General features: G+C 41.1%; 1 protein-coding gene across 1 annotated transcript in view; it reads left to right on the forward strand.

The window, feature by feature from the left end:
- The first annotated feature begins 6,687 nt into the window (after positions 1-6,687).
- Positions 6,688-25,711, forward strand: part of KIFAP3 (kinesin associated protein 3) — an 81,211-nt gene continuing 62,187 nt past the window's right edge. Inside the window, exons 1-5 of the mRNA XM_032226678.1 lie at positions 6,688-6,828; positions 8,699-8,830; positions 15,243-15,397; positions 18,124-18,179; positions 23,293-23,434. Coding sequence (XP_032082569.1) covers positions 6,797-6,828; positions 8,699-8,830; positions 15,243-15,397; positions 18,124-18,179; positions 23,293-23,434 — 517 coding nt within the window. The 5' untranslated portion in view covers positions 6,688-6,796. The remainder of the gene's footprint in view (positions 6,829-8,698; positions 8,831-15,242; positions 15,398-18,123; positions 18,180-23,292; positions 23,435-25,711) is intronic.

A 25,711-nucleotide genomic window follows, 5' to 3' on the forward strand; every position in this document is an offset into this window, starting at 1 on the left:
AGGGAGACTAGTATAGATCTATTTCAAGCTATTTAGCCTAAGATGCAATACAGCACAGGTTCGAATCCCAGTAAGGGTATGGCTAGCTGATGAGAGCTAAATAGCTTGAAATAGATCTATACTAGTCTCCCTTTATTTATTTATCAGCACAAATGCAACACACACACACACACACACACACATATATATAATCTAAAACAAAAAATTGTTTCTGAACTGATAAGTATTTTTAAATGAATGTTCTCACTATGACTTTTGATGTTCAGTCCCAAACTAAAAGAGTTCTTAGAATAGTTGTCAAATTTTCCAAGGGAAAAGTAGTAAAACAATTCCATATGGGCATGTTGCCCTCTGTTGGTTGATGTTCCTCAGAGGAAGATCAATTTACTTTCCAGACCTAAACTGATGTTCTATGTCAGAGTTCCCCAACCTTTCAAGCTTTGCAGACCAACTGGGGGGGGGGGGGCAAAAGGGGCTGGTTCTCTGTGAGTGGCCAGCAAGCGCACATGTGCACAGCTCCATTTAGGGGGGGCGGTGGGCACACCTGCCCACCACTCGTGCAAATGGAGTGTTCCCACACGTGCTGGCCTGCTGCTCACGCCACTAGGAATGCATGTGTGCACATACTAGCCCCCCACTTCTGGAGTTTGGTTCAAAATGGCTCATGGGGGTTGCGGACCCCTATTCTATGAGCCTAGGAGGCTTTTTTTTTTTTGCAAACTGCAAACAGAGCCTACCGTCTCCCCAGAAGTACCACTTACTAGAAGACTTGAACAAGGTTGCCAAGGCAACCACTACAAGAAGGCCTCACCTTACCTGGGCTCCTCTGCAAAATACAAAGGTAAATTGGGTGTTGCTGGGCCCTGGAAGTGGGTGAGCAGCAGACCGACTCCGCAAATCCCTCCGATGACTGGATCAACAATGGGTTGAGGCCCATAAGCTGTAATTTTCCTCCCTTTGTCTGCATCTTCTTTAGATTCCCGTGCTTGGCTGAAAGACCAAGGCCTCAACCTGGGTTCCACCACAAAACCACGTTCGACTAAACCGCGCTCGACGAAACCACGTAGCTGACGTCATCAACAGGGCGACAACAGCGCGGAGACAGAAGCACGCTGTAAACCCTAAACCTAAAATTAACCCCTAAACCTAAACCTAACCCCCCTAAACCTAATCCTAAACCTAATCCTAAACCTAACCCTTAACCTAACCCTAAATCTAACCCTAAACCTAACCCTTAACCTAACCCTAAACCTAATCCTAACCCTTAACCTAACCCTAAACCTAACCCTTAACCTAACCCTAACCCTAACCCTTAACCTAACCCTAAACCTAATCCTAACCCTTAACCTAACCCTAAACCTAACCCTTAACCTAACCCTAAAGCTAACCCTAAAGCTAACCCTAAAGCTAACCCTAAAGCTAACCCTAAAGCTAACCCTTACCTTAAGTTGAATCGGCTTGCTTTCAAAGCGCTATTTAAAACGCCCTTCTTTCTCCGTGCTGGCTGTTGTCGCCCTGTTGATGACATCAGCGACGCGGTTTAATCGGGCGCGGCTTAGTCAAGCGCGGTTTTGACGGGTCACGCTCAACCTGGGGAAATCCCAAGGGGCAGAAGGGGTTGACTGGATGGGCAATTGGCTAAGACTACAAAGCATAACTGCCCCCTGCACAGGTAGCTTCTTTAGGCTCCCCTGCCTGACTGAACAGCGGGACCCAATGAGATGGGGGAGATAGATTGGTGAGGGCGCTGCTGCATCCCTGCAGTGGGTCATAAGGGTGAACAATGGGGGAATTGAAGTGGCCATAACTTTGAAACCGGATTGTATGTATCTTTTCAGGGTTGTCTTGTAACTTCAATTAGTTGCTAAGAGACCAGTCGTAAATCAAGAACTACATGTACAGTTCCATAGACATTTTTAGGCACCTCTGGACAAATTGTATATTTCAATGAAAACTGAAGGGAACAGAAGCTCTACAAACCTCTACCTGATCCAAAGTTAAACCTGTTATCTTTCATTGTATGTTTACTATTAATGTGCAGTTTTTACAGTTTCAAAACCATCACCTAATACAATAGCAATAGCAGTTAGACTTATATACCGCTTCATAGGGCTTTCGGCCCTCTCTAAGCGGTTTACAGAGTCAGCATATTGCCCCCAACAACAATCTGGGTCCTCATTTTACCCACCTCGGAAGGATGGAAGGCTGAGTCAACCCTGAGCCGGTGAGATTTGAACAGCCGAACTGCAGAACTGCAGTCAGCTGAAGTAGCCTGCAGTGCTGCATTTTAACCACTGCGCCACCTCGGCTCACTGCAAATACCATTTCAGTCAGTACTTTGCAATACTTTCTTCTGCAAAAATAACAGTTTCCAAATCTTGAGATGCCTGCTTCGTGTAGCAAAAGCCAAAGTACTTATCATGGTTATGTTCAGAGATTGAGAAGAATTCATATCCTAATCATCTGCACATTGCTTAGGTATCAGACAAACGATCAGCTGCCTCTGATCTGTTTGCAGAAAGTTCCTTAATAGCAAACTGAAAAAATTTAGCCTCAAAAATAAACTGAAAAATAAACTGTATTCAAATGAAAGCAATCTAATTGCTGAAATTTTAGTTTATTCCTTTTCAATAAACATTAGCAAAGGAAAATCAGAGAAAATCTTGTTTTCTGTTGTAATCAGCTTGATACCTACAGTCGTGGCACGACAAAACCGCGCTCGACTAAGCCGCGCCTGATTAAACCGCGTCGCTGACGTCATCAACAGGGCGACAACAGCGAGCGCGGAGAAAGAAGGGCGCTTTAAATAGCGCTTTGAAAGCAAGCCGATTCAACTTAAGGTAAGGGCTAGGTTTAGGGTTAGGGTTAGGGTTAGGTTTAGGGTTAGGTTAAGGGTTAGGGTTAGATTTAGGGTTTGGTTAAGGGTTAGGTTAAGGGTTAGGGTTAGGTTTAGGGTTAGGTTAAGGGTTAGGATTAGGTTTAGGGTTAGGTTAAGGGTTAGGTCTAGGGTTAGGTTTAGGATTAGGTTTAGAGGGGTTAGGTTTAGGTTTAGGTGTTAATTTTAGGTTTAGCGTTTACAGCGTGCTTCTGTCTCCGCGCTGTTGTTGACATCAGCTACGCAGTTTAGTCGAACGCGGTTTTGTGGTGGAACCACCTACAGTACACCAGAGGGCTGTCATCTCAACAAGTCAATCTCTTCCTCTGCAGTTCTAAACTCTTGCAGCCACCAACACCTTGTAGTCACCTCCAGATATGCTGGATTTATTTATTATCCTCATGATCTATCCTCACTTGATCTTCTGCTATCCCAGGTTTCTTTCCATAAATAGTTGTGAATCCTCCACGTCAATCTGCAGCATGACAGCAGTTGTCTTCTGGATTCTAGCCATCTAGTGGTCCTCAGTTTTCTCAGATTCTGCTTTTTATTCACCAATCCAGTGATTTTTTCCCCTTTTTTCTCCTTTAGAATTCTGTTTTATACCACTTTTGCCTGTAGTCAAATGTTTTCAATCTACCAATGAGTATGAGACTGAATTTCCCTATATAATAGGGAATCTCTGGAATCACCGGACACTCACTGGAATCTCTTCATTCCAGGATATGGGCTGGGATGAAGAGATTTAATAGACCAGTTGAGAGGGAGAGACTGTCAGAAGAAATATAGGAAAAATTCAGTAATCAAGACACTTCAGATGCCTTATCAGCATTAATCCAGGCCTGTTTTGGTAATGATGAAAGGCTAAAGGAATTGCTACAGAATATGAGCATGAAGGGGACGTGGCATTATTCCCTTTCACTCCGTTTATTTTTGTCTTGCATATCTAAGACATTATTGTTGAATCTATGGAGAAGCTAGCAGAATTCCAATACCCACTGATGATGCACACAAGGCCAATGTTTTTATTGGGGAGAACCTGGTCACTTGATCTCTTCATAAATGGCCTGTTAATGCCCCCCTTTTGAAGCAACAATTAAATGGTGTACTTGTGGGACAGAGAACATAGAGCACAGAATAATGTGGTTGGGAGAGACTTTGGAGGTTTTCTAGTCCAAACCTCTGCTCAAGGAGGAGACCCTATACCAGGGGTGGGTTCCTGCCAGTTCTAACCTCTTCTATAGAAGAAGTTCCACAAATCTACAGTGCCGTTTAGAACCGGTTCCAGCTCCCTCCCCCGCCCGTCCGCACATCATCAAGATGAAGAGTGAGAGGAGGAATTCTGGGAGTTGAAGTCCACAAGTCTTAAAGCTGTCAAGTTTGAACACCCCTGGGTTTTTTTTCCCTAAAGGGTTAGAGGTGCAAGGGTCTTGTAACGTGACAGCTTTAAGACTTGCGTGCTTCAAATGCCAGAGTTTCTAAGCCAACTTGACTGGAGGGGGAATTCTGTGAGTTCAAGTCCACAAGTCTTAAAGCTGTCAAATTTGAACACCCCTGGGGTTTTTTTTCTAAAGGGTTAGGGGTGCAAGGGTCTTGTAACTTGACAGCTTTAAGACTTGCGTGCTTCAAATGCCAGAGTTGCTGAGCCAACATTTTGGTTGCTAAGCAAGAGCGTTGTTAAGTGAGTTTCACCACATTTTACAAGTTGGCCACGCCTACCCAGTCACATGGCTGGCAAGCCACTCCCACCTGGTCACATGGCCAGCAAGCCACTCCCACAAAGCAGGCCACACCTACAGAAGAGGTTCTAAAAAATTTTGAAACCCACCACTATACAACAGTGATGGTGAACCTTTTAGATACTGAGTGGCCAAATTGCGCGCACGCATGCCCAAACTGAAAGGTGCACGTTTGTGCATGTGAACGCATGGATGGAGAGACACCATGCACAGATATACACACATGTATACACACATGCAGCAGAAACCCGAAGACCAACTGGCAGGCAGGAGGCGGGGCATACCAACACTGGCAGCGTGGCAAGAGGTAAAATCTTTTTCTTTCATGAGCTTCTGTTTTATAGTTTTCAGGAAAACAGAAGCTCACGAAAGAAATGCCACGGAGATCTGTCCTGGGGCGATGGCGCCAGTGCCAGCAGAGAGGGCTCTGCGCGCCACCTGTGGCATGTGTGCTATAGGTTCACCATCACGGCTATACAATTTCAGACAAATGGTTGTTCAGTCTCTTTTTGAAAGCATCCAGTGATGGGAGTTCCCCAATTTCTGAATGCAAATATTCCTTTGGTTGATTGCTCATCGTTAGGAATTCCCTCTTTAGTTCTGGGTTGCTTCTCTACTTGGTTAGCTTGCATCATTTCTTGTCTTGCCTTTTGATACTGTAGGAAATTATCACCCAGCCCTCTCCCAGAAAAACGAAATATCCTAGGTAATATTGAAAAGGCAGAATATTTCTCTGGATGTGAAAAGAAAGAAACATGTTTGAAAAGACAGAATAGCTGCCTGTAGCTTCCTGCCCATCCCCGCTTTGTCAATGGGCCATTAAGAAGGCCAAGCTAGTCCCTTTACATAATAAAGACTTCTCCACTTCAACTCCAGGGGGATGGGATTAAAGCAGATAATATTGGCCCCAACTGACCACATGGCATCTGAGAACTCAACCAAACCTGGATTCAAAACACAGCCTAGAGAGTTGCCCCTGCATGGCCCCATGGGAGTCTGACAACCAATCAGAATACATTTCTTAAACAGGAACAGGAAACAGAGAGGTGGGGCTGAACAGGTTATAAAAAGCCTAACAAGCCCCTCCCTCAGCCCTTCCCTTCTTCTCCACCAACATTGAAGCATGTGATCCCCTTTTCTGTTCAGGGCTCAAGCCATGTGGTCCTGTCCACCAATAAACCATCTTTCTAAGCAGCCTCCATGTCTCCAGTGTCTTTTTCCCCACTTGGAGCTGAACTCAGAAGGACATTTCTTTCATTAGTACTTTGGAAAATAGTTTGATCCCCTTGTTTTTGTAGGAGTCCCTCAAATATTTGGAACAATGCTATCACGTCTCTGTAGTCCTTCTGTTATTTCTCTAATACAGTGTTTTTCAACCACTGTGCCGCGGCACACTAGTGTGCCGTGACATAGTGTAAGGTGTGCCGTGGGAAAAACACCTGCCTATAGTCAATATAGGCACAGAGTTAAATTTTTTTAACATTTTCTAATGGTGGTGTGCCTCGTGATTTTTTTCATGAAAAAAGTGTGCCTTTGCACAAAAAAGGTTGAAAAACACTGCTCTAATATACTCTTTCTCTAAGCCCTGTGTTTACATTTCACAGTACAGTATAAATGAATTAAAAAGCAGATAATTCGCCTATCTCAGGAAATGCTCTTCTACCTAAAACCAACTGTCTTTTAGAGTTTGGACGTGGAAAACGTCAAACACTGAATTTAAGACAAAACTTAAATCTCTAAGTGTAGAAGTGTAGACATAACACATTTAAGCATGCAATATAATGAAAATCCAATTCACTATTGCCGCTAAATTATGAAAACCAAAGGATGCTGGACTTGGAAAAGTCACAAATCTGTACTGTATCTTTAATAGCCAGCATCTTTAATGAGCCTAGCCACGATCCAAAACTAAAAGCTTTCAAGTTTTTGGAAGTTCATTCACGAAAGCGCCACTTTTGCAAACAGCAGCCAATGTTACAGGTTCTACTTTTCCAAGCAGCGTTCTCGCTAGAAACCCTCTGCGCCTGCGCATCGTGTTGCGACTTGCGCCTGCGCAGCACGGCTCGCTTTTTTTTTTTTTTCTCCCTTGGTAACGGAACCCAGCCCAGCCGGTCCCTCTGTCGCCTTCGCTGGCCGCCGCCCTCTCCTTCCCTTGCCGCCTTTCCGGTTGACCGTCGCCGCTATGCAGGGGGAGGATGCTCGGTACCTCAAAAGGTAAAGAGGTTTCCCCCGCCGAAGGGGAGCGGGAGAGCGAGAAACGCGTTGAACCGGGAGTAAGAGCAGAAGGCCGAGCCAGGGGCCGCGGTTCTTCGGCTGGAGAAAATGGCAGGAGGGGAAGAAGGATGCCTCGGCCGGGATGGTGTTGAGCTCGCACCAGGTTGGGATTAGTGCCCAGTAGCTGGGCCGATATCAAGGGAAGGGACCCTAGTGGAAAAGCGGGGCCGGTGTGGGGGCGACACCAGCCTATCCTTTTCGGGCATCTTGCCCCTGCGGTGGCATTAGCTGTTTGCTAGGCCCCTTGGAGCCCCGATCCAAGAGGGAGAGCATAGACGGAGAGCGTTCTTCAGACGTCGGGGATGAGCTTTAGTGGGCAACAGACCGCTTCATCCGAAGCAGAGTTGCTGGTGCCTAGTCCAGTGATCTCCAACCTTGGCCACTTTAAGACCTGTGGACTTCAACTCCCAGAGTTCCTCAGCCAGCAAAGCTTTGCTGGCTGAGGAACTCTGGGAGTTGAAGTCCACAGGTCTTACAGTGGCCAAGGTTGGAGACCACTGGGCTGAGGAACTCTGGGAGTTGAAGTCCACAGGTCTTAAAGTGGCCAAGGTTGGCGACCACTGGGCTGAGGAATTCTGGGAGTTGAAGTCCACAGGTCTTAAGGTGGCCAAGGTTGGAGACCACTGGGCTGAGGAATTCTGGGAGTTGAAGTCCACAGGTCTTAAGGTGGCCAAGGTTGGAGACCACTGGGCTGAGGAATTCTGGGAGTTGAAGTCCACAGGTCTTAAGGTGGCCAAGGTTGGAGACCACTGGGCTGAGGAACTCTGGGAGTTGAAGTCCACAGGTCTTAAAGTTGCCAAGGTTGGAGACCACTGGCCTAGTCCAGTGTTTTTCAACCTTTTTTGTGCAAAGGCACACTTTTTTCATGAAAAAAATCACGAGGCACACCACCATTAGAAAATGTTAAAAAAATTTAACTCTGTGCCTATATTGACTATATATAAAGTAATTCTCCCACGGCACACCTTACACTATGTCACGGCACACTAGTGTGCCACGGCACAGTGGTTGAAAAACACTGGCCTAGTCCACTGAAGTAATGACATAATGCAGGTGCCGGCCTTGAAGCTATTCCAAGGCTGTTCGTGCCTTCCCAATAAACCAATACAGAGGCCTCTTTGGTCTCTGTATTATTTTTTATATATAAAGAAAAGGAGTTGAATCTGTAAAATGACTGCTGAGAAGGGGAAGCGTCAGGGAAAGAGATATAGGATGGGGAAATGATGATCAGGCAAACTGGATTGAGCTGCCTGACAGGTCATTGTTGAATGATAGGGGAGTTTTTGGCCTGATCTAATTGCACAATACTTTATTTTCTCATGATGTTGACTGATCTATGAGGTCTCAGAATTTGCAAGTCCAAATTTCGAATATGGTTTTAGTCTCGGATTGAAGGAAACTTGGAGGCAGCTTTTTGTTTACTAGTGGTAAGAATGATCTCTTCTGTCAAACGGGGGATAATATCTCAAGGTAAAATGGTATAAATTGCATTGCTCACAATGGCAAAATAATATATTGTACCTATTTACATCCATGGCAATGGCCATTCTCTCTACTGAGGTTCTCTATGGCTTTTTGGTGGGATATTGTTTCATTTTTAAAAAACTTGCATAGCTGACAAGCTGGGAGTAATATAAAGGAAGCATATGTAACAGCTGCTTTATAAAATATAATATAGATTATCTTGATCAGTTCAAACTTGTGAGGTACTGCAGCCTGCCAAGATACTCAAAAACTGTTTTTATTTCTATGCTTAGCTGATATAAAAATTGTAGGTTTTTTTATTCACTATTTAATTTTTACTTAACAGAAAGGTAAAAGGAGGAAATATTGATGTACATCCATCAGAAAAAGCACTTATAGTTCATTATGAAGTGGAAGCTACAATTCTTGGGGAAATGGGAGATCCTATGTTGGGAGAGCGTAAGGAATGTCAAAAAATGTAAGTTTACAGTATTCAAGCAAACCTTTGTTCAAAAGCCTTTGATAAAATACTTTGGATAGCTAATGTGTTGTCTTTAAAGTCTTTTTTTTAAAGATTGCATTAGAAAAATAAAATCTGAAGCCTTAATTCAATTTCGTATTTTTTATACATTTAGTAAGAAAAGATGTCAAGGTGTTATCTTTATTTTAAATCATTTAAAATACATCAAAAGTTCTTACTATATCCTCAAATATTTTATTAAGAGATCCAAAATATATATATATGCAACCAAGATTCATAGTATCAAAGGAAGAAAATGAATTTATTACTTAGTTAGATAATTGATTTATCCTTATGAAAAAAAGATAGAGCTTTTAGTATATTTGACTTAACCACCATTCTCCTAGGAGAAATTGTTTGCTTTATTTTAGTAAAATAATATTTTACTAAAATATTTTTTTATGATGGCAAGTCCTTTTTACACAAACTGATTGTGTTTGTTTTTCCTTTGCATATTGTACACTATATTTTGCCGTGGTTTAGCATGGCTAACTAAATTGTGGTTTATAGTCTGCCAGATTTTTCTAATTGCTATTAAGGCATTTGACAGAGTAGACCACAACCTACTTGTTAGTAAGTTAGAAAAATGTGGGATGGTCAGCATCACCACCAGATGGATTTAAAACTGGCTGACAAAACACACTCAGCCTGTAGTCCTTAATAGAACCAAGGTGGCGCAGTGGTTAAATGCAGCACTGCAGGCTACTGCTAGATCAGCAGGTCAGCGGTTCAAATCTCACCGGCTCAGGGTTGACTCAGCCTTCCATCCTTCCGAGGTGGGTAAAATGAGGACCCAGATTGTTGGGGGCAATATGCTGACTCTCTGTAAACCGCTTAGAGAGGCCTGAAAGGCCTATGAAGCGGTATATAAGTCTACTGCTATAGAACTACATCCACATGAAGGGAAATATATAGTGGGGTATCCCAAGTTTCCGTCTTAGGCCCAATACTCTTCAATATCTTCATAAATGATTTAGATGAGATTAGAGGGGGAACTTACCAGATTTGCTGGTGGCAGACTTGGACGATGAGGAGGTTAGGGAAGAATTTGGGCCAGTTTTGAAGCCTGGGGAAGGCTCTGATGGGTGCTCAGGGGGAGTCTGTTTTTTGTTTCTGCAAAGGCCGGGTCAGAACAAGACTATAGAAAGAATGTAGAGAAGAACAACAAAGATCATTAGGGGGCTAGAGCAAATGAAGAATGGTTGCAGGAATTGGGTATGTCTAGTCTCGAAGAACTAGGGGTGACATGATAATAGCGTTCCAATATTTGAGGGGCCATAAAGAAGACAGGATCAACCTATTTTCCAAAGAACCAGAAGGAAGGCAAGAAGCAATGGATGGAAACTGATCAAAGAGAGAAGCAACCTAGAACCAAGGAGAAATTTCCTGACAGAACAAATAACCAGTGGAATAGGTCACCTTCAGAAGTTCTGGGTACTTCATCACTGGAGGTTTTTAAGAAGAGTTTGGACAGCCATTTGTCCAGAATGGAATAGGTTTTTCCTGTTTGAGCAGAGGGTTGGACTAGAAGATCTCCAAGGTCTCTTCCAACTCTATTCTATTAATTCTGATATTTTGTACTGGCTCAAGGACAGGCCAAACTGTAACCAGTTTTCTGTTGATGTTTTTTTCAAATACATCAATCAGAAATCTAGATAAGCAGCCAGTCAGGAGCCCCCCTTCTTGGACTCCCATGACATGGATTAATCAAATATCAGCTTCCCAGGTTTAGATATGAGAAGCCAGTCCTTGTTCACTTGCCTGTGAGCTGCCAAAAGATATATACTACAAAGCATTTCACTCTGCCTCTAAAGATGCCAGCCACAGTCCTTGAGCCAGGCAAACATCAGAGTACCAACAAGACCAAAGCCATTCTGCTTGAATCAGCTTGAAGTCAGAATCAGGATTTTCCTCTGAAAAACATGGAACATAAATATTTTTCAGAATTGCAGTGAATTGATGTGAGCAGTCTTTTTTGGGTGTCTGCATGCAGTTGACTCAAACAGAGCAACACGGCAGTCTAGTGGTGAAGATGCTTGCCTCCCATTCGGAAGGTTGAGAATTCAGTCCTAGGCAACGGGAGATGTTTCTCAGGGTGCAAAGAGAAAATGCCTGCTGCGAACTCCGCATAGGTGTCAGGAAGGACATGTGGCCAGTAAACCTTCAGCTCCATTCAGTCATCCTGACTCCACCCTGAATTAAAGGATTACAGGGTTGTTAAAAGGGGGGAAAAGGGCAGTAAACTCAAACACCTTTTCTAATCTGTGCCTGTTTATCTGCTGAGGTTCTGTTGAATTTTTGTACCTGAATATATAGATAGATTCCTCTGTCACTTAGAGTTGTACCTATGCAGTTTGCTTTAGACGGCCAGTTGTGTAGTGTCTTGAAATAAGCAGTTGTTGTAGAGGCTATGGTTTGATATTTGGGGGAAGGTCATTAAGAGGTTGGTGAGGAATCAACTATGGAGGACACTAGAAGAAGTATATTGCCTGCATCCCTTTCAGTCAAGATTAAAGTCCAATTTAATTGAAATGCAAACAGCATTTATTGCTGAAACTGATGACCTTAGTTGAATCTGGAGGGCAGGATTGTGCTCTTTCTATTTCTGTTACACTCTATGAAACAGATCATACATTCTCAGAGTAAGTTATCTTGATGACACTAAATTATACACTATTTCACTACTTTGGTCCTGAACTGGTGTCTGAGCTTATTGTCAGAACTATATACTTACTTTTTATTTATTTATTTTTTATTTAAATATTTGTTTATTTTCATTTATTATTCTACCTATATTATTTTTTATACATGACTCAAGACAGCAAACATACCCAATATTCCTTCCTCCTCTTTTCCTCAAACAACAATCCTATGAAGCGAATTGGGTTGAGAGAGAATGAGTGGCCCAAAGTCACCCAGAGCTAGCTTTCGTGTTTAAGGTGAGACTAGAACACATAGTTCCTGGCTTACCTGAGAGACCGCCTCCTGCCGATTACCTCTCTCAGACCAATTAGATCGCACAGGTTAGGTCTCCTCTGGATTCCATCTGCCAGCCAATGTCGGCTGGCGACTCCCCGGGGGAGAGCCTTCTCTGTTGCAGCTCCGGCCCTCTGGAACGAGCTCCCTGTTGAGATCCGGATCCTTACTACCCTCCAGGCCTTCCGCAAAGCCACCAAGTCCTGGCTGTTCCAGCAGGCTGAGGGGAGCTGAGAAGCATCTACCTCCACAGAAATTGTGAATGTTGGTTTTGTTTTTAATATGTTGTCTTTGTCTCGTTCCCCCCTTTCCCTTGTCTTTTGTGAGTCCTCCGGGAGTGGGCGGCATACAAGACAAATAAATAAATAAATAAATTATAGCCAGGTGCCTTAGTTACTAGATCAAACTAGAGGGGGAGAAACAAGCTATAGGTAGTCCTTGACTTAATGAACATTCAGTGACCATCCAAAATTACTCACCCATGGTACCCTTCCCCCCCCCTCCCAGCCAAGCATCCACATACCACCCCCACGCTCCTTGCCTATGACATTTGCCTGTTCCTGCTTAAAGATTTGCATGCTCCTGGGATTACAACGGCAACCCGAACTCCTGGGATTGCTGTCACTAAGCAATGTGGTCATTACATTTTATGACAGTAATCCCAGTTCCTTTTGCTGTCCTGATAGATTTCCTTTAGTAAGATAGAAATGCTGCTTATCATCTTGACTTTCCTGAAATCTTATCTCCCAGGGGAGGAACAGGTTATGGCTTGTGGATATGGAGGCTGCCTTAAAAATGGCTGGGAAGCTACAACTTGTACAGAATGTGATAACCAGACTGCTGATGGCTGTTACAGAAATTTTTTTTATAAATCATTGTATAAATGAAGTTACTGCATTGGTTGCCAGTAGACCTTTGAGTCTGGATCAATTTAGAATGCATGGCATGGCACTGAGTTATCTTATCTGAGGTGGCGCAGTGGTTAGATTGCAGCACTGCAGGCTACTTCAGCTGACTGCAGTTCTGCAGTTCGGCTGTTCAAATCTCACCGGCTCAAGGTTGACTCAGCCTTCCATCCTTCCGAGATGGGTAAAATGAGGACCTGGATTGTTGTTGGGGGCAATATGCTGACTCTGTAAACCGCTTAGAGAGGCCTGAAAGCCCTATGAAGCGGTATGTAAGTCTAACTGCTATTGCTATTATCCAAAGTAAGTGTGCCTGTATTGCTATAGTTAGGTTAAGGTACAGTCTCCATTTGAAATGGGAAGGTGGTCATAAGATGGCTTCTTGGTTGTGGCACAGCTATATGGGCCACATTGCATCTTGAAATACATTTGGCTTTTTTACTTCTGATAGTTTGAAAGCTCTGAAAGGGTTTCTTTTTTAAGCTGGCCTTTGATGCCTTAATGCAGGGGTGTCAAACTCAAGGCCTACGCAGCTGTCCTGGAAACAGTAATCTCCCCCCCCCCCCTAATGTTGCTTCAGCTTGGACTATCCCGGCGGGCACGCATGTACACCAGAAGCAACGGGCACATGAGTGCACAGTCCTGCCCCATGCCATCCGGCTGCCTCCTGTGCACACACATGCCTGCCAGAATGGCAAGGGCCGGGCTAAAGCAACATGTGCGTCCGCTGTCTCCTGAGCAGATGCATGTCTGCCGGGATGGGATGGGTTATCGTTTCCAGGACAGCCGCACTTACTGGCCTTTCAGGTGTGTGTGTGCAGGGGGAAGGTGTCCAGAAGCAGGGACTCCACAGCTGGCCCTCCAAACAACAAATGTGGCAGCAGCAGGCAGAGTCAGGGAGGCATGTGATGCGCATCACTGGATGCGCCTGCACCATCCCACGTGGCTGGGACAGGGGAGGTAGCTACCTGGTGCATCCAGCAAGCTGGACCTCATGCCTTTCCCCTAAACTTCTGCCTCCAGCTACTGCTGCCGCTGCTGGCCAAGACAATGTGAGAAGCGTGTAGGCGGGTGCTGCCTACTCTGTCTTGTTTTTGCTTGCGGTTGGAAAGCAGGTCGCCACTGGGCATCTCAGCTCCCTTGTGGGTTTTTCTCTTGGCCGACACGTGGAGACCATTCCCCTTGCACACCTGATGCATCTCGGCACCGCTGTGGGCTGCTGCCATCACCGAGGCCGCTAGCAGCTCATGCAGGTCCATTAGGTTGCTGCCATTGCCACCCGGAACACCAGCCCTCCCAGCCCAAAGGAGGCAAAGCAGCCAGGGTGAAAGGCCAAGTAGATGTGGTAGAGCATGCCCAGGCCTTGCAGGCAAAAGACGGCCATGGCAAGTGGGGAAAACCAGATCCTCATTGGTAGCATGGCCACCCAGGTCCAGCTGGGATTGTATGCCTTCACCCATCTTTGCTGGGCCTGGGTAGCCATGGCACCAATGGGATTTGGCTTTCCTGTTTGCGGTGGCTGTCTTTTGCCTGCTGGGCTTGGCCATGCTCTACCACCTCTGCTTGGCCTTTCTAGCTGGCTGCTTTGCCTCTTTCGGGCTGGCGGGTCTGCTGAGCAGCAGTGGCGGCAGTCTGCAGAGGGGACGAGGTATATTGGATGCGTGAAGTGAATGCGCTCTATGCGTAAGCCATGGACAAGACCTGCAAGCAGGCTGAGGAGAAGATGACTAGCAGTGACCTGCTTTCCAACCGCAAGCCAAAAGACAATGGGACAGAGTAAGCACGTCCAGCGGTCCGCATAGACAGCCAGCCCAGTGTTGGCAGCGGGTTCCAGAGGTGCAGCATGCGCTAGCTAAGGGGCCGGCAGGTTATGGCTACAGCTGGAAACCATCCTCCCCGCACACAAAGGGCAGTGAGATCAGGGCAGGGCAGGGCAGCTACAGTCGACTTTCTGGCTGTAGCTGCTGTACCACCTGCCTCATTTCACCTTATCGCGCAGAATGAGCCTCCCGCTCCTGCCCTACCCACTGGAGACTCCTGGATTCCCTCCCAATTCCGCCCGGTCCCCATATGCAGCACCCACGTGAGTGACATCAAGCTGGCCATGCTGCTAGGCCACACCCAGTTTGGGGCTTTTGAGTGAAGGGCTTTGCTATAAATAAAACAAGGAAACCAAATGGCTCAATTTGGTATACCAAAATAGCAATAACACTTAGCGATTCACAGTGTTTTACAGCAGTTTACAGAGTCAGCATATTCCAACCAACAATCCGGACCCTCATTTCACTGACCTTGGAAGGATGGAATGCTGAATCAACCTTGTGCCTGTCAGGATCAAACCCCAGACTGTGCGCAGACTTTGCCTGCAATACTGCTTTCTAACCACTGCACCACCACGGCTCTTGATAAAGTTGAAATTTAAAACTAAATGTTGAAGACAGAGGTTGTGTGCAAGCTGAAAATAAAAGCTTCTGTGTTTTATTTTACAGCATTCGGTTGAAAAGTCTCAATGCAAATACAGACATTTCTTCCTTGGCTCGGAAGGTGGTAGAGGAATGCAAACTTATTCACCCCTCCAAACTGGCTGAGGTGGAACAATTGCTCTATTACCTGCAAAATCGCAGAGACACCTCATCTGCCAAAGGTGAGCAAAACAAGTTCAGATGGGAAACAAATTGTATGTGGTATAATCACTTTTTTCCTTTGATAATATTGGATTGGAATGGAAAAGGGAAGGAGAATGGAAGGGACCTTGGAGGTCTTCCAGTCCAACCCCCTTCTCAAGCAGGAGAACCTGTACCATTTCAGATAATTGACTGTCTAGAGTCTAGACTCTCTTTAAAATCATCCAGTGATGGAGCATCCACGATTTCTGGAGGCAAGCTGTTCCACTTGTTAATTTTCCTCATTGTTAGGAAATTTCTCCTTAATTCCAGCTTATCTCTTTGATTAGTTTCCAACCATTGTTTCTTGTCCTCCCCTCTAGTGCTTTGGAGAATAATTCGAACCATTCTTCTTTGTGGCAGCCTCTCAGATACTGGAATATTGCTAACATGTCAGCTCCTAATTCTTCTTTTCTTTAGACTAGCCAAACCCAAACCTTGCAGCCATTCTTCATATGTTTTAGTCTCCAGGATTTTGATCATCTTAGTTGCTCTTCTCTGAACTTTTTCCAAAGTTTCAACATCTTTTTTGTAGTATGGTGACCAAAATTGGTTTCAGTATTTCAGGTGTGGTCTAACTAGGGTTTTATAAAGTGGTACTTGATTTTGTCAAGTGATCTTCATGTGATCTTGATTCTATGCCTCTGTTTATACAAACCAGGATTGTATTAGCTTTTTTGGCTGCTGCTGCATACTGCGGGTGCATATTCAACTCATCATCCACTAGGACTCCAAGGTCCCTCTCACAATTACTGTTTTTAAGACAGGTTTCACCTAATCTGTACTTATACCTTTGATTTTTCCTGCCTAAATGTAAAACTTCGCTTTTCTCCACACTGAAATTCATTTTGTTGGATAGGGCCCATTGTTCAAGTTTGTCAAGATCTTTTTGGATTCTGAGCTTGTCTTCTGGGGTGTTGGCTATTCCTGCCAGTTTAGTGTCATCTGCAAATTTGATGAGTTCCCCTTCTATTCCCTCATCTAAGTAATTTATGAAGATATTGAAGAGTGTTGGACCTAAGACAGAGCTTTGTAGTACCCCCACTACTTATTTCTATCCATGTGGATGTAGTAACATTAAGGACTACTCATTGAGTACGGTTTGTCAGCCAGTTAGAAATCCATCTGATGGTGACGCTATCTATCCCACTTTTTTTTTAGCTTACCAAGAAGTAGGTTGTGGTCCACCTTGTCGAATGCTTGCTGATGTCTAAGTATACTGTGTCCACAGCATTTCCCTGGTCTACTAAATTTAGTCAGTCACTTTGTCAAAGGATGAAATAAGATTGGTTTGGCATGATCTGTTTTTAACAAACCCATACTGACTTCTAGTTATTACTTTACTTATTTCTAGATGTTGGCAGATCTGTTTTTTTATTATCTTTTCCAGTATCTTCCTGGGTATTGATGTTAGACTGATTGGTCTGTAGTTGCCTCAGTCTGTTTTTTTCTTTTCTTTTCTGAAAATGGGAACCACATCAGCTATTTTCCAGTCCTCTGATAGTTCCCCAGTGCTCCAGGATTTTTGAAAGATATGGTACAATGGTTCTAAGATAATATCTATGAGCTCCTTTAGAACTCTGAATGTCCCAGTGGGAAAGATCCCAGTGATTTATATTCATCAAGGTCAGATAGGTGTTCTCTTACCATTTTCTTATTTTAATTTTTATTTCTAGTTTATCTTTTGCAGCAGTAGGTTTGGTAGGTTGGGCTATAATTTCTTTTTGTGTGAAGACTAATGCAGACTGATGCGAAGAATGAGTTAAGCAGCTCTGCTTTCTCCCTACTACCTGTTAACTTCCTTGCCATCTTCTCTTTAGTGGACCTGCTGTTTCCTTGACTTTTTTCTTGTTATTAATATTATTATTATCTTTGACTTTTGTTGCAAGTCTTTGTTCATTCTGAGTCTTTGATTTCCTGACTTCATCTTTGCAGATTGTGGCTATCTGCTGATAATCAACCTTAAGTGTCCCTCTTTTTCATTTTTTGTACTTGTCCTTTTTGTCTTTCAGTTAGAGAATCTTTGTGCAGTCATGCTGGTTTCTTCTTGGATTTCTTGTTTTTCGTTTTCAGTGGTATTGTGCTGGGCTGGACCTTTATGATTACATTTTTCTGAGTTTCCCACACTTCTTGAATTATTTTCCCTTTTAGAATTTTCATCCATGGAATCTTTCCTAGGCTCTCTCTGAGTTTGTTAAAACTAGCTCTTTTAAAGTTTAAGATACTGGTTGGATTATTTTCTATTGCTTCTGTTTGCATTATATAGAATTGTACGATGTAGTCACTTTCACCCAAAGTCCTGGCAACTTCATCTCCCTCTATCACTTTTTCTCTATTAGTAATATTGAGAGGAAAAGGGCAGGGAAACAAATTGTATGAGGTATGAGCACTTTTTTCTTTGAGAATATTGAGAGGAAAAGAGCAGTATTGTTGGCAACCATTGGAATAATTGGTAGGTTTATGGAAAAACAATTATCACTTACGTATTGAAATGAAATTCAGCACTATTGGTTTTGATTGATTTATTGATTGATTGATGAAAATTATGCTTAAACATTTAGGGTCTATATATATTTATGCCTGTAGAAATGCTGATATCACATTTAATCAATTCCACCCACTTTAATTACTCTTTTTTCCTAAACATGATGAAAGGAAAGACCTTTAAACATTATTTAAGCCATTACTCTGTATTGCCTTTCCACAGAAAAGAAAGAAAAATCCAGTAAACCTAAAGATCCACCACCGTTTGAAGGGATGGAGGTAGGTACAATTGAATCCAATTAAACTTTAGTGTTTTTGCTAAAATTTATATTTTATACAAAAATACTGAAACTATTAAAAATGAATCTATTTTAAATAGACTTGCATCTTATATCTTTATTGTTCAGTTATGTATTATTTAAAATATGACAAATTATTACATTTTAAAAGAACTTGTAACATTTAATTTAGTTAATCCATTATTTTTTGGTTTTCCTCTGTTCTTTGTTTCTAATAATTATGGAGCAAAATAATTATTAAAGTTATTATAGTCCTCTTTTACTGTAATACCAGGGCTTAAGCTGTATTTGAATTTATATACTACTAAAACTGTCTGTTTTTAACCTTCATTTGGGTGAAACATTGCATCATAGGACAACAGGAATCATTCCTGTGGGATTGACTTTTTTTTGACTTACTTTATTTTATTTTAATTGAACTAAAACACAAAAAAAGAATCATCCTTCATTACATCTTGTAGAAAGCGTGTCGGTTGGTTACAGATAACTTTCATGCATTTCTTACACAGTCATTACTTATAGTTCATATTAGATTATATACTTTAAATCAAAAATCTTTGTATATCTTACTATTAATGTACCACAATTCTCATTTGACTACAATTATTTGAACATGCTTTTACCTCAAATCATTCATACTTAAAGACACAACCACATAATGGCATTCATTAGCTATTTCAAAAAATCCTCCAATAACATTACACCTTTATAACATCTTTTAAAGAAAAGTCAATTAATAAAGTTTCTAAACCTTTCCCCCCCTTTCCCCCCCCAATTCACTGTTTAGAATTTATATCCAAGTTACTTTTGCCAATACCGTAGCATGTATATATTGTTAAACAATGACCATTAGCATTTCCTTGTTGTTATTATTATAATTGGCTAAAAATCATTTACTATTTATGTCCCATCTCCTTTCGTCAGACACCCCCCCCCCCCAAAAAAAAAAACCTGTACACCTTTGAAACAAGATCTAAATAAAAAATTGTTAATAAAATTTATAGGTCTTTTTCCCAAGTCACAGTTTACAATTTATATCCAAATTTCTTTTACTAGATTGCCAATACATGTATATATCATTACACTGTATCCATTATCATTTCATTATTATTATTATGGTTAATTAATTGTTAGCAAATAAACATTTGATAACAATCTAAAACAATCTAAGAGTTACAAAATTCCTACTTATTAATCACCCAAATCAACTAATTTTTCATTATCAACTTTCATTGTCAACCTGTATCTTTCCAGTAAAAAAACAATCTTATCTCTCTTGCCAATTGTGGTGTCAGTCTTCTTTTTATCTCCTTTATAAGATTTTTATAGACTTCTCTCCGCACTTTGTTGCGGAGAGAAGTCTTTGTTGAATGGTCTCTCAGATAATCTCATTGCCCACCAGTTGCTACTATAATTAGCTTGTCTTTGGTTGTCAATCTTGCTTCTGAAAACATTTCTCTTATGTCTATCATCATTAGTATTTTTTTCCTTCTGTGTTTTGGAATCTGGGGTAGAGCTCTAAGTCGTCGAATTCCCTTTTCATATTCCCTTCTTTCCACTTTCACTCACAGTTGCTCCATTAATAAATTCATTTATTGTCTTATCTTTATCTTCTATATCTTCATTCTCCCCTTTAATTTTTGGGGCTCCAACACCATCATCTTTTGCTGTGAGGAAGACTAGTCTTTCCAACTTCTTCATAGGACAACAGGAATCATTCCTGTGGGATTGACTTTTTTTTGACTTACTTTATTTTATTTTAATTGAACTAAAACACAAAAAAAGAATCATCCTTCATTACATCTTGTAGAAAGCGTGTCGGTTGGTTACAGATAACTTTCGTGCATTTCTTACACAGTCATTACTTATAGTTCATATTAGATTATATACTTTAAATCAAAAATCTTTGTATATCTTACTATTAATGTACCACAATTCTCATTTGACTACAATTATTTGAACATGCTTTTACCTCAAATCATTCATACTTAAAGACACAACCACATAATGGCATTCATTAGCTATTTCAAAAAATCCTCCAATAACATTACACCTTTATAACATCTTTTAAAGAAAAGTCAATTAATAAAGTTTCTAAACCTTTCCCCCCCTTTCCCCCCCCAATTCACTGTTTAGAATTTATATCCAAGTTACTTTTGCCAATACCGTAGCATGTATATATTGTTAAACAATGACCATTAGCATTTCCTTGTTGTTATTATTATAATTGGCTAAAAATCATTTACTATTTATGTCCCATCTCCTTTCGTCAGACACCCCCCCCCCAAAAAAAAAACCTGTACACCTTTGAAACAAGATCTAAATAAAAAATTGTTAATAAAATTTATAGGTCTTTTTCCCAAGTCACAGTTTACAATTTATATCCAAATTTCTTTTACTAGATTGCCAATACATGTATATATCATTACACTGTATCCATTATCATTTCATTATTATTATTATGGTTAATTAATTGTTAGCAAATAAACATTTGATAACAATCTAAAACAATCTAAGAGTTACAAAATTCCTACTTATTAATCACCCAAATCAACTAATTTTTCATTATCAACTTTCATTGTCAACCTGTATCTTTCCAGTAAAAAAACAATCTTATCTCTCTTGCCAATTGTGGTGTCAGTCTTCTTTTTATCTCCTTTATAAGATTTTTATAGACTTCTCTCCGCACTTTGTTGCGGAGAGAAGTCTTTGTTGAATGGTCTCTCAGATAATCTCATTGCCCACCAGTTGCTACTATAATTAGCTTGTCTTTGGTTGTCAATCTTGCTTCTGAAAACATTTCTCTTATGTCTATCATCATTAGTATTTTTTTCCTTCTGTGTTTTGGAATCTGGGGTAGAGCTCTAAGTCGTCGAATTCCCTTTTCATATTCCCTTCTTTCCACTTTCACTCACAGTTGCTCCATTAATAAATTCATTTATTGTCTTATCTTTATCTTCTATATCTTCATTCTCCCCTTTAATTTTTGGGGCTCCAACACCATCATCTTTTGCTGTGAGGAAGACTAGTCTTTCCAACTTCTTCTCAATTCTCCCATATCCTTCCAATAGTTTTGAATTCCAGCCAAGATATTTTGGAATTTTAAGCTTTCCTCATCTGAATATTGATCCATGTTTCCAAAACAGAAGAAAGAAAGAAAAAAGAAAAAAAACCCTAATAGCCAGTGCCACTCTAGCCTTCCAGACCTCTTTTATTTTTTATTTTAGTTTGACTTAAACACAAGTTCTTTTATGCTTTTCAAAGGAGAAGGATTCTGTTTCCCCCCCTTTCTTTCCCCTGCCAAAGTAGTTCTCAGAGGCACCTATGAAAACAATTCGTGCCCTTGGCTCTTTATCAGTTCCTGTAAACAAGTTGCAAACCCTTCAGCTACAAAGTTAATGAAGTCAAATAAGGAAAGAAAAGAGATACGTTGTTTCAAAAACCCCAGCCTCTGACCTCCAAGTGGCAGTGTGCTAATTTTTCACCTAATATTTATCTCTAGCTTATAGGAAACAAAGTTCTTTAGGTTTCTTTTAGTGAGATTTAATAACAATTGTTAAAATAAGAAGGAAGGTTTTAATCCAGAAGTCAAAAAATAAAGCAACAAAAAGCAGAAAAAAAAGAATCAATCTGTTCACTTTAAGAGGAGAAATGAAAAACATTGCGAGCACTTCAATCCACAAAGAATAGTTACAAAGGAAAAAAAAACTTTCCACAGCAACCCAATTTGGGTTATTTTTGCCGCTCATTTCTTTTGCTTAAGGATCTAATTTGGCTTTAAAGAAAAAATTCTTTGGGCAGTCTTTAGCAAAATAGAAAAAATATCTCACCAGATGGACTCACTTTCTCTTTTCACTTCCTTCCTTCCGAAGCATCCCGATTTCATCAGCCTGTGGGCTGCCTGTTTACCGCCGGCTTGAAGCACTTCCCTTGGGTCGATCAGGGACTTTGTGATGTCCCTGAGACCAGCAAGGCTTTGTCTTCCTGATCACCATCTCTACGGGATGGTTTAGGTCTCAATGGACTGTCCAGTGGCAAAAGTGTCAATGGCGGTCTTGGAGTATCGAGACCGCACGTTGTGACATCGCAATGTGGCTCCTCCTAATTTCTAGGATTGACATTTTAATGATCTTCAGATAAGTTGTATAGACAAAGTTGTGGCCACTTCAATGCCACTACACTGCCATCAAATTATCAAGATTTTTGACACTTGGTGCCAGCTTTCCATAAGCAAAATCAATGAGAAAATTGGCAGAAGTCAGAAATCACTCCCATTCCCACTGCTTCTTTGTCCAACTGTTTACCTCTTTGGGATAAGGATATATTTCTGAAAGAATGAGCCAAAGGGTCATGGATTATCTATTATTAGCTATAATTTGTAGAACGATGCAGTGCTTTAGATTTAAAGAGAAGAAGGTGATATGGAGCATACCTAGACTTCTAATGTGGAGCTTACCGACAACTCCTTAAAGCAGCTACATTTATCATATTCACATGACTGCATTCTGCAATCACAATGCAATCCTGGAAAAGGCATGTTTGGTTTCAGATTTGCTGGCAGGTGCTGCGTGCATATCTGCATGCCCTTCAAATCATCTTTTTACTATGATTCTGGAGCATAGCAATGTGTTATCATTTTCTCTTTCTTGTATGTTAACTGACAAAGAAGCATTCCATTCCAAAAATAAAACCCATTGGGTTCAAGTTCTTTGAACTTGATTGTTTTCCTTTAGGCTAGACAACATCAGTTCAGGAAAACAGCCAAGCTCAGTGAAGAACAAGAACCAAGCAGTTAAAATCTGAGTTCAATATATTCTGTACAACTGTAATATAGGATAGTGCATTCAGATTCATATTATTCGGTATTAATTAATTATTTAATTTAATTATTTTCCCTTCAAATTAATCGGGTTTTATATTTCCCTCAGCTCTGTTTATACAAAATTTTCACTTTTTAACATGACTTATTGTCTCTTTAATGCATTTGAACTGTTTTCATGTTTAACTTTCCTTATAACTGTTACCTTATAACTATTACTTATTGACATCTTACATTCCTCTGTATTCTAATTTTCCTTGCCTGGTGTTTTCAGATTGATGAAGTAGCTAATATTAATGACATGGATGAATACATTGAATTGCTATATGAAGATATTCCTGATAAAGTTCGTGGCTCTGCACTTATTCTGCAGCTGGCCAGAAATCCTGATAACTTAGAAGAACTCCTCCTTAATGGTAATTATCAGATTAATACTATTACGATCGGGCTGGTTTTTGGCTCAATAAGTGGAGTAAATTTAGCTAATAGCAATAGCACTTAGATTTATATACCACTTCACAGTGCTTTACAGCCCTTTCTAAATGATTTACAGAGTTCAGCATATTGCCTCCAACAATCTGGGTCCTCATTTTACTGACTCTGGAAGAATGGAGGGCTGAGTCAACCTTGAGCCGGTGAGATCCGAACTGCCAAACTGCTGGCAGGCGATCAGCAGAAGTAGCCTGCAGTATTGCATACTAACCACTGTGCCACCGTGGCTCTAATCAGATAAAGGAATCTCACATGAAATACTAGTTCGTGTTCAGAATAACTGATCCTTAATTAAAGATGCAATTAATTAAAGAATTAAAGATGCAATTATTCAGAATAATCCAGACAGTGGTTATTCACTGACTCTTGAACTCATTAAATAATTGGCTATCATGAGGTAACACAGAAACTATTTTTGGTAATAGTGGCTATCTTGGTTTGATTAATTTGAAAATCTAAGAAAAAATTATGTGTGAAAACAGAAATTGTTTATCTTTGTTACAATTTAGCTGTGTCTTTCAGAGACATTCATAGTCAAAGATTTTTTGTTTGGTACGATTCTGAATTTTTTTTTTAATCCATGGTCATTCATTTTCTAGACTTTTTGGGGGGGATTTAAAATTTACGTACTCCACAGAAACTTTCATTAAAAGCACTAGTGTTTTTCTTATGTAAGTCAGTAAGGGGGAAGGTTAAGGTGTACAGTACTTTAAAGGTAATATTGACTCTGCACATTCCAGTGTCTATAAATATAGGAAATTATGTTAATTACTTTAAAAAAACCATCTGATGGGCCATTGTGAGGCTCACTCAGATTGCATGGTGGATAAGATTGCTGGCACCTCCTGCTTTGAAAGCAGGTGTGTCTCCTCACCATCCTTGGATCCAAAGTTTTTCAACAACTATCAATCAGTCTCTAACTTTCCTTTTTTAGGGTAGGCTATTGAGAATATGGTCAATCCATAGCTGATGAGAATCCTGGAGGAAATGGATTATCTACACTAAATGTGTTCAACCTGAGGCCTGATGCTCCATGCAGCCCTGGATAGCTACTAATGTTTTCCCATAAGATTGTTAACTTCCAACATACTATATTATATATTTTATATGTGACTCAAGACAATTCTTGTTTTTTCAGTGCAGCCCAGCCAAGTCAAAAAGTTGGACACCATAATCTAGATCCATTTCGGTCTAGTTTTAAGCTAGGATTTAGTATTGAGACAGCCTTGGTGAAGCTTGCTGATGACTTGGAGCTGGAATGTTGATGGCACACCCATCCTTGTGCTTTTAGGTCTTTCAGTGACTTCTGATCTGTCTCTATGTGTTGGAGATAGGAGCACTTCATTATTGTGCTTCTCTTCTTTCTCTGGAGGTCATACTGGATCCATAGCACCTATTCAAATAGCTTGGGATTGGGTTGCTTTTCTAATATCTACTGACTTTGACAGTCCCCTTTCAGCCAGGCTTACCTTGCTTTAGCAGTTGTACTGCTTTTCTTCTCCTTTACCTGAGCTTAAATGTAGTTCTCACATCCCAGGTCCTTTGGTCTATCACAGGTCTCAAAATGTTCTTTGGATCTTACATTGTGTGGGATTATTTTTCAGCAGTATAGGCTTCATGTCTGCACCAGATAATTCCATGTTGGGTTCCAGGAATTCCATTGCATAGCAGCATGCTGCTAGTATGCCCAATTCCCTAAGCTGGTTTTAGGCTTATGCAATGATCAATGGTATCATATCTTCGTCCATTTCATTTTGAGTGCACCAAACATTCTGGATGGTCCAGTCCAATAAGCATCCTCTCAATCCATGTTACTCTCTTACTCAACCTATTAATGCAACTCCCTTTTCCTCTCCATGAAGGAAAATGATGTGGTATCTTTTTTTTTTCAGAGTAGCAGGAGAAGTGTCCAACCCTAACTATTCTCATGGGAGTCCACACCGGACACTGAACCTTCCCGTGGATGCTCAGATCTCCATAGCTGACTATCCTAATAACTGTTTCTGAGCTTTCCTCCCCTATTTAGTACCACAGATATTTTTTCCCTGCAAGATTTGTATATGATGACTATATCAGTGAGCTGCTGAAAAAAAAAAGTAATGACCTATAGATGCCAGAATTACAATAGCTGTATTCAGTGAAGTGATGTTAATTCAAGCAGTATATTGAGGGAGCTCTCATCCTGTTCATCCATGACAGGC

This window comes from Thamnophis elegans, chromosome 11 (genome assembly GCF_009769535.1).
Source record: "Thamnophis elegans isolate rThaEle1 chromosome 11, rThaEle1.pri, whole genome shotgun sequence".
In the NCBI taxonomy this organism is placed as follows: Eukaryota; Metazoa; Chordata; class Lepidosauria; order Squamata; family Colubridae; genus Thamnophis; species Thamnophis elegans.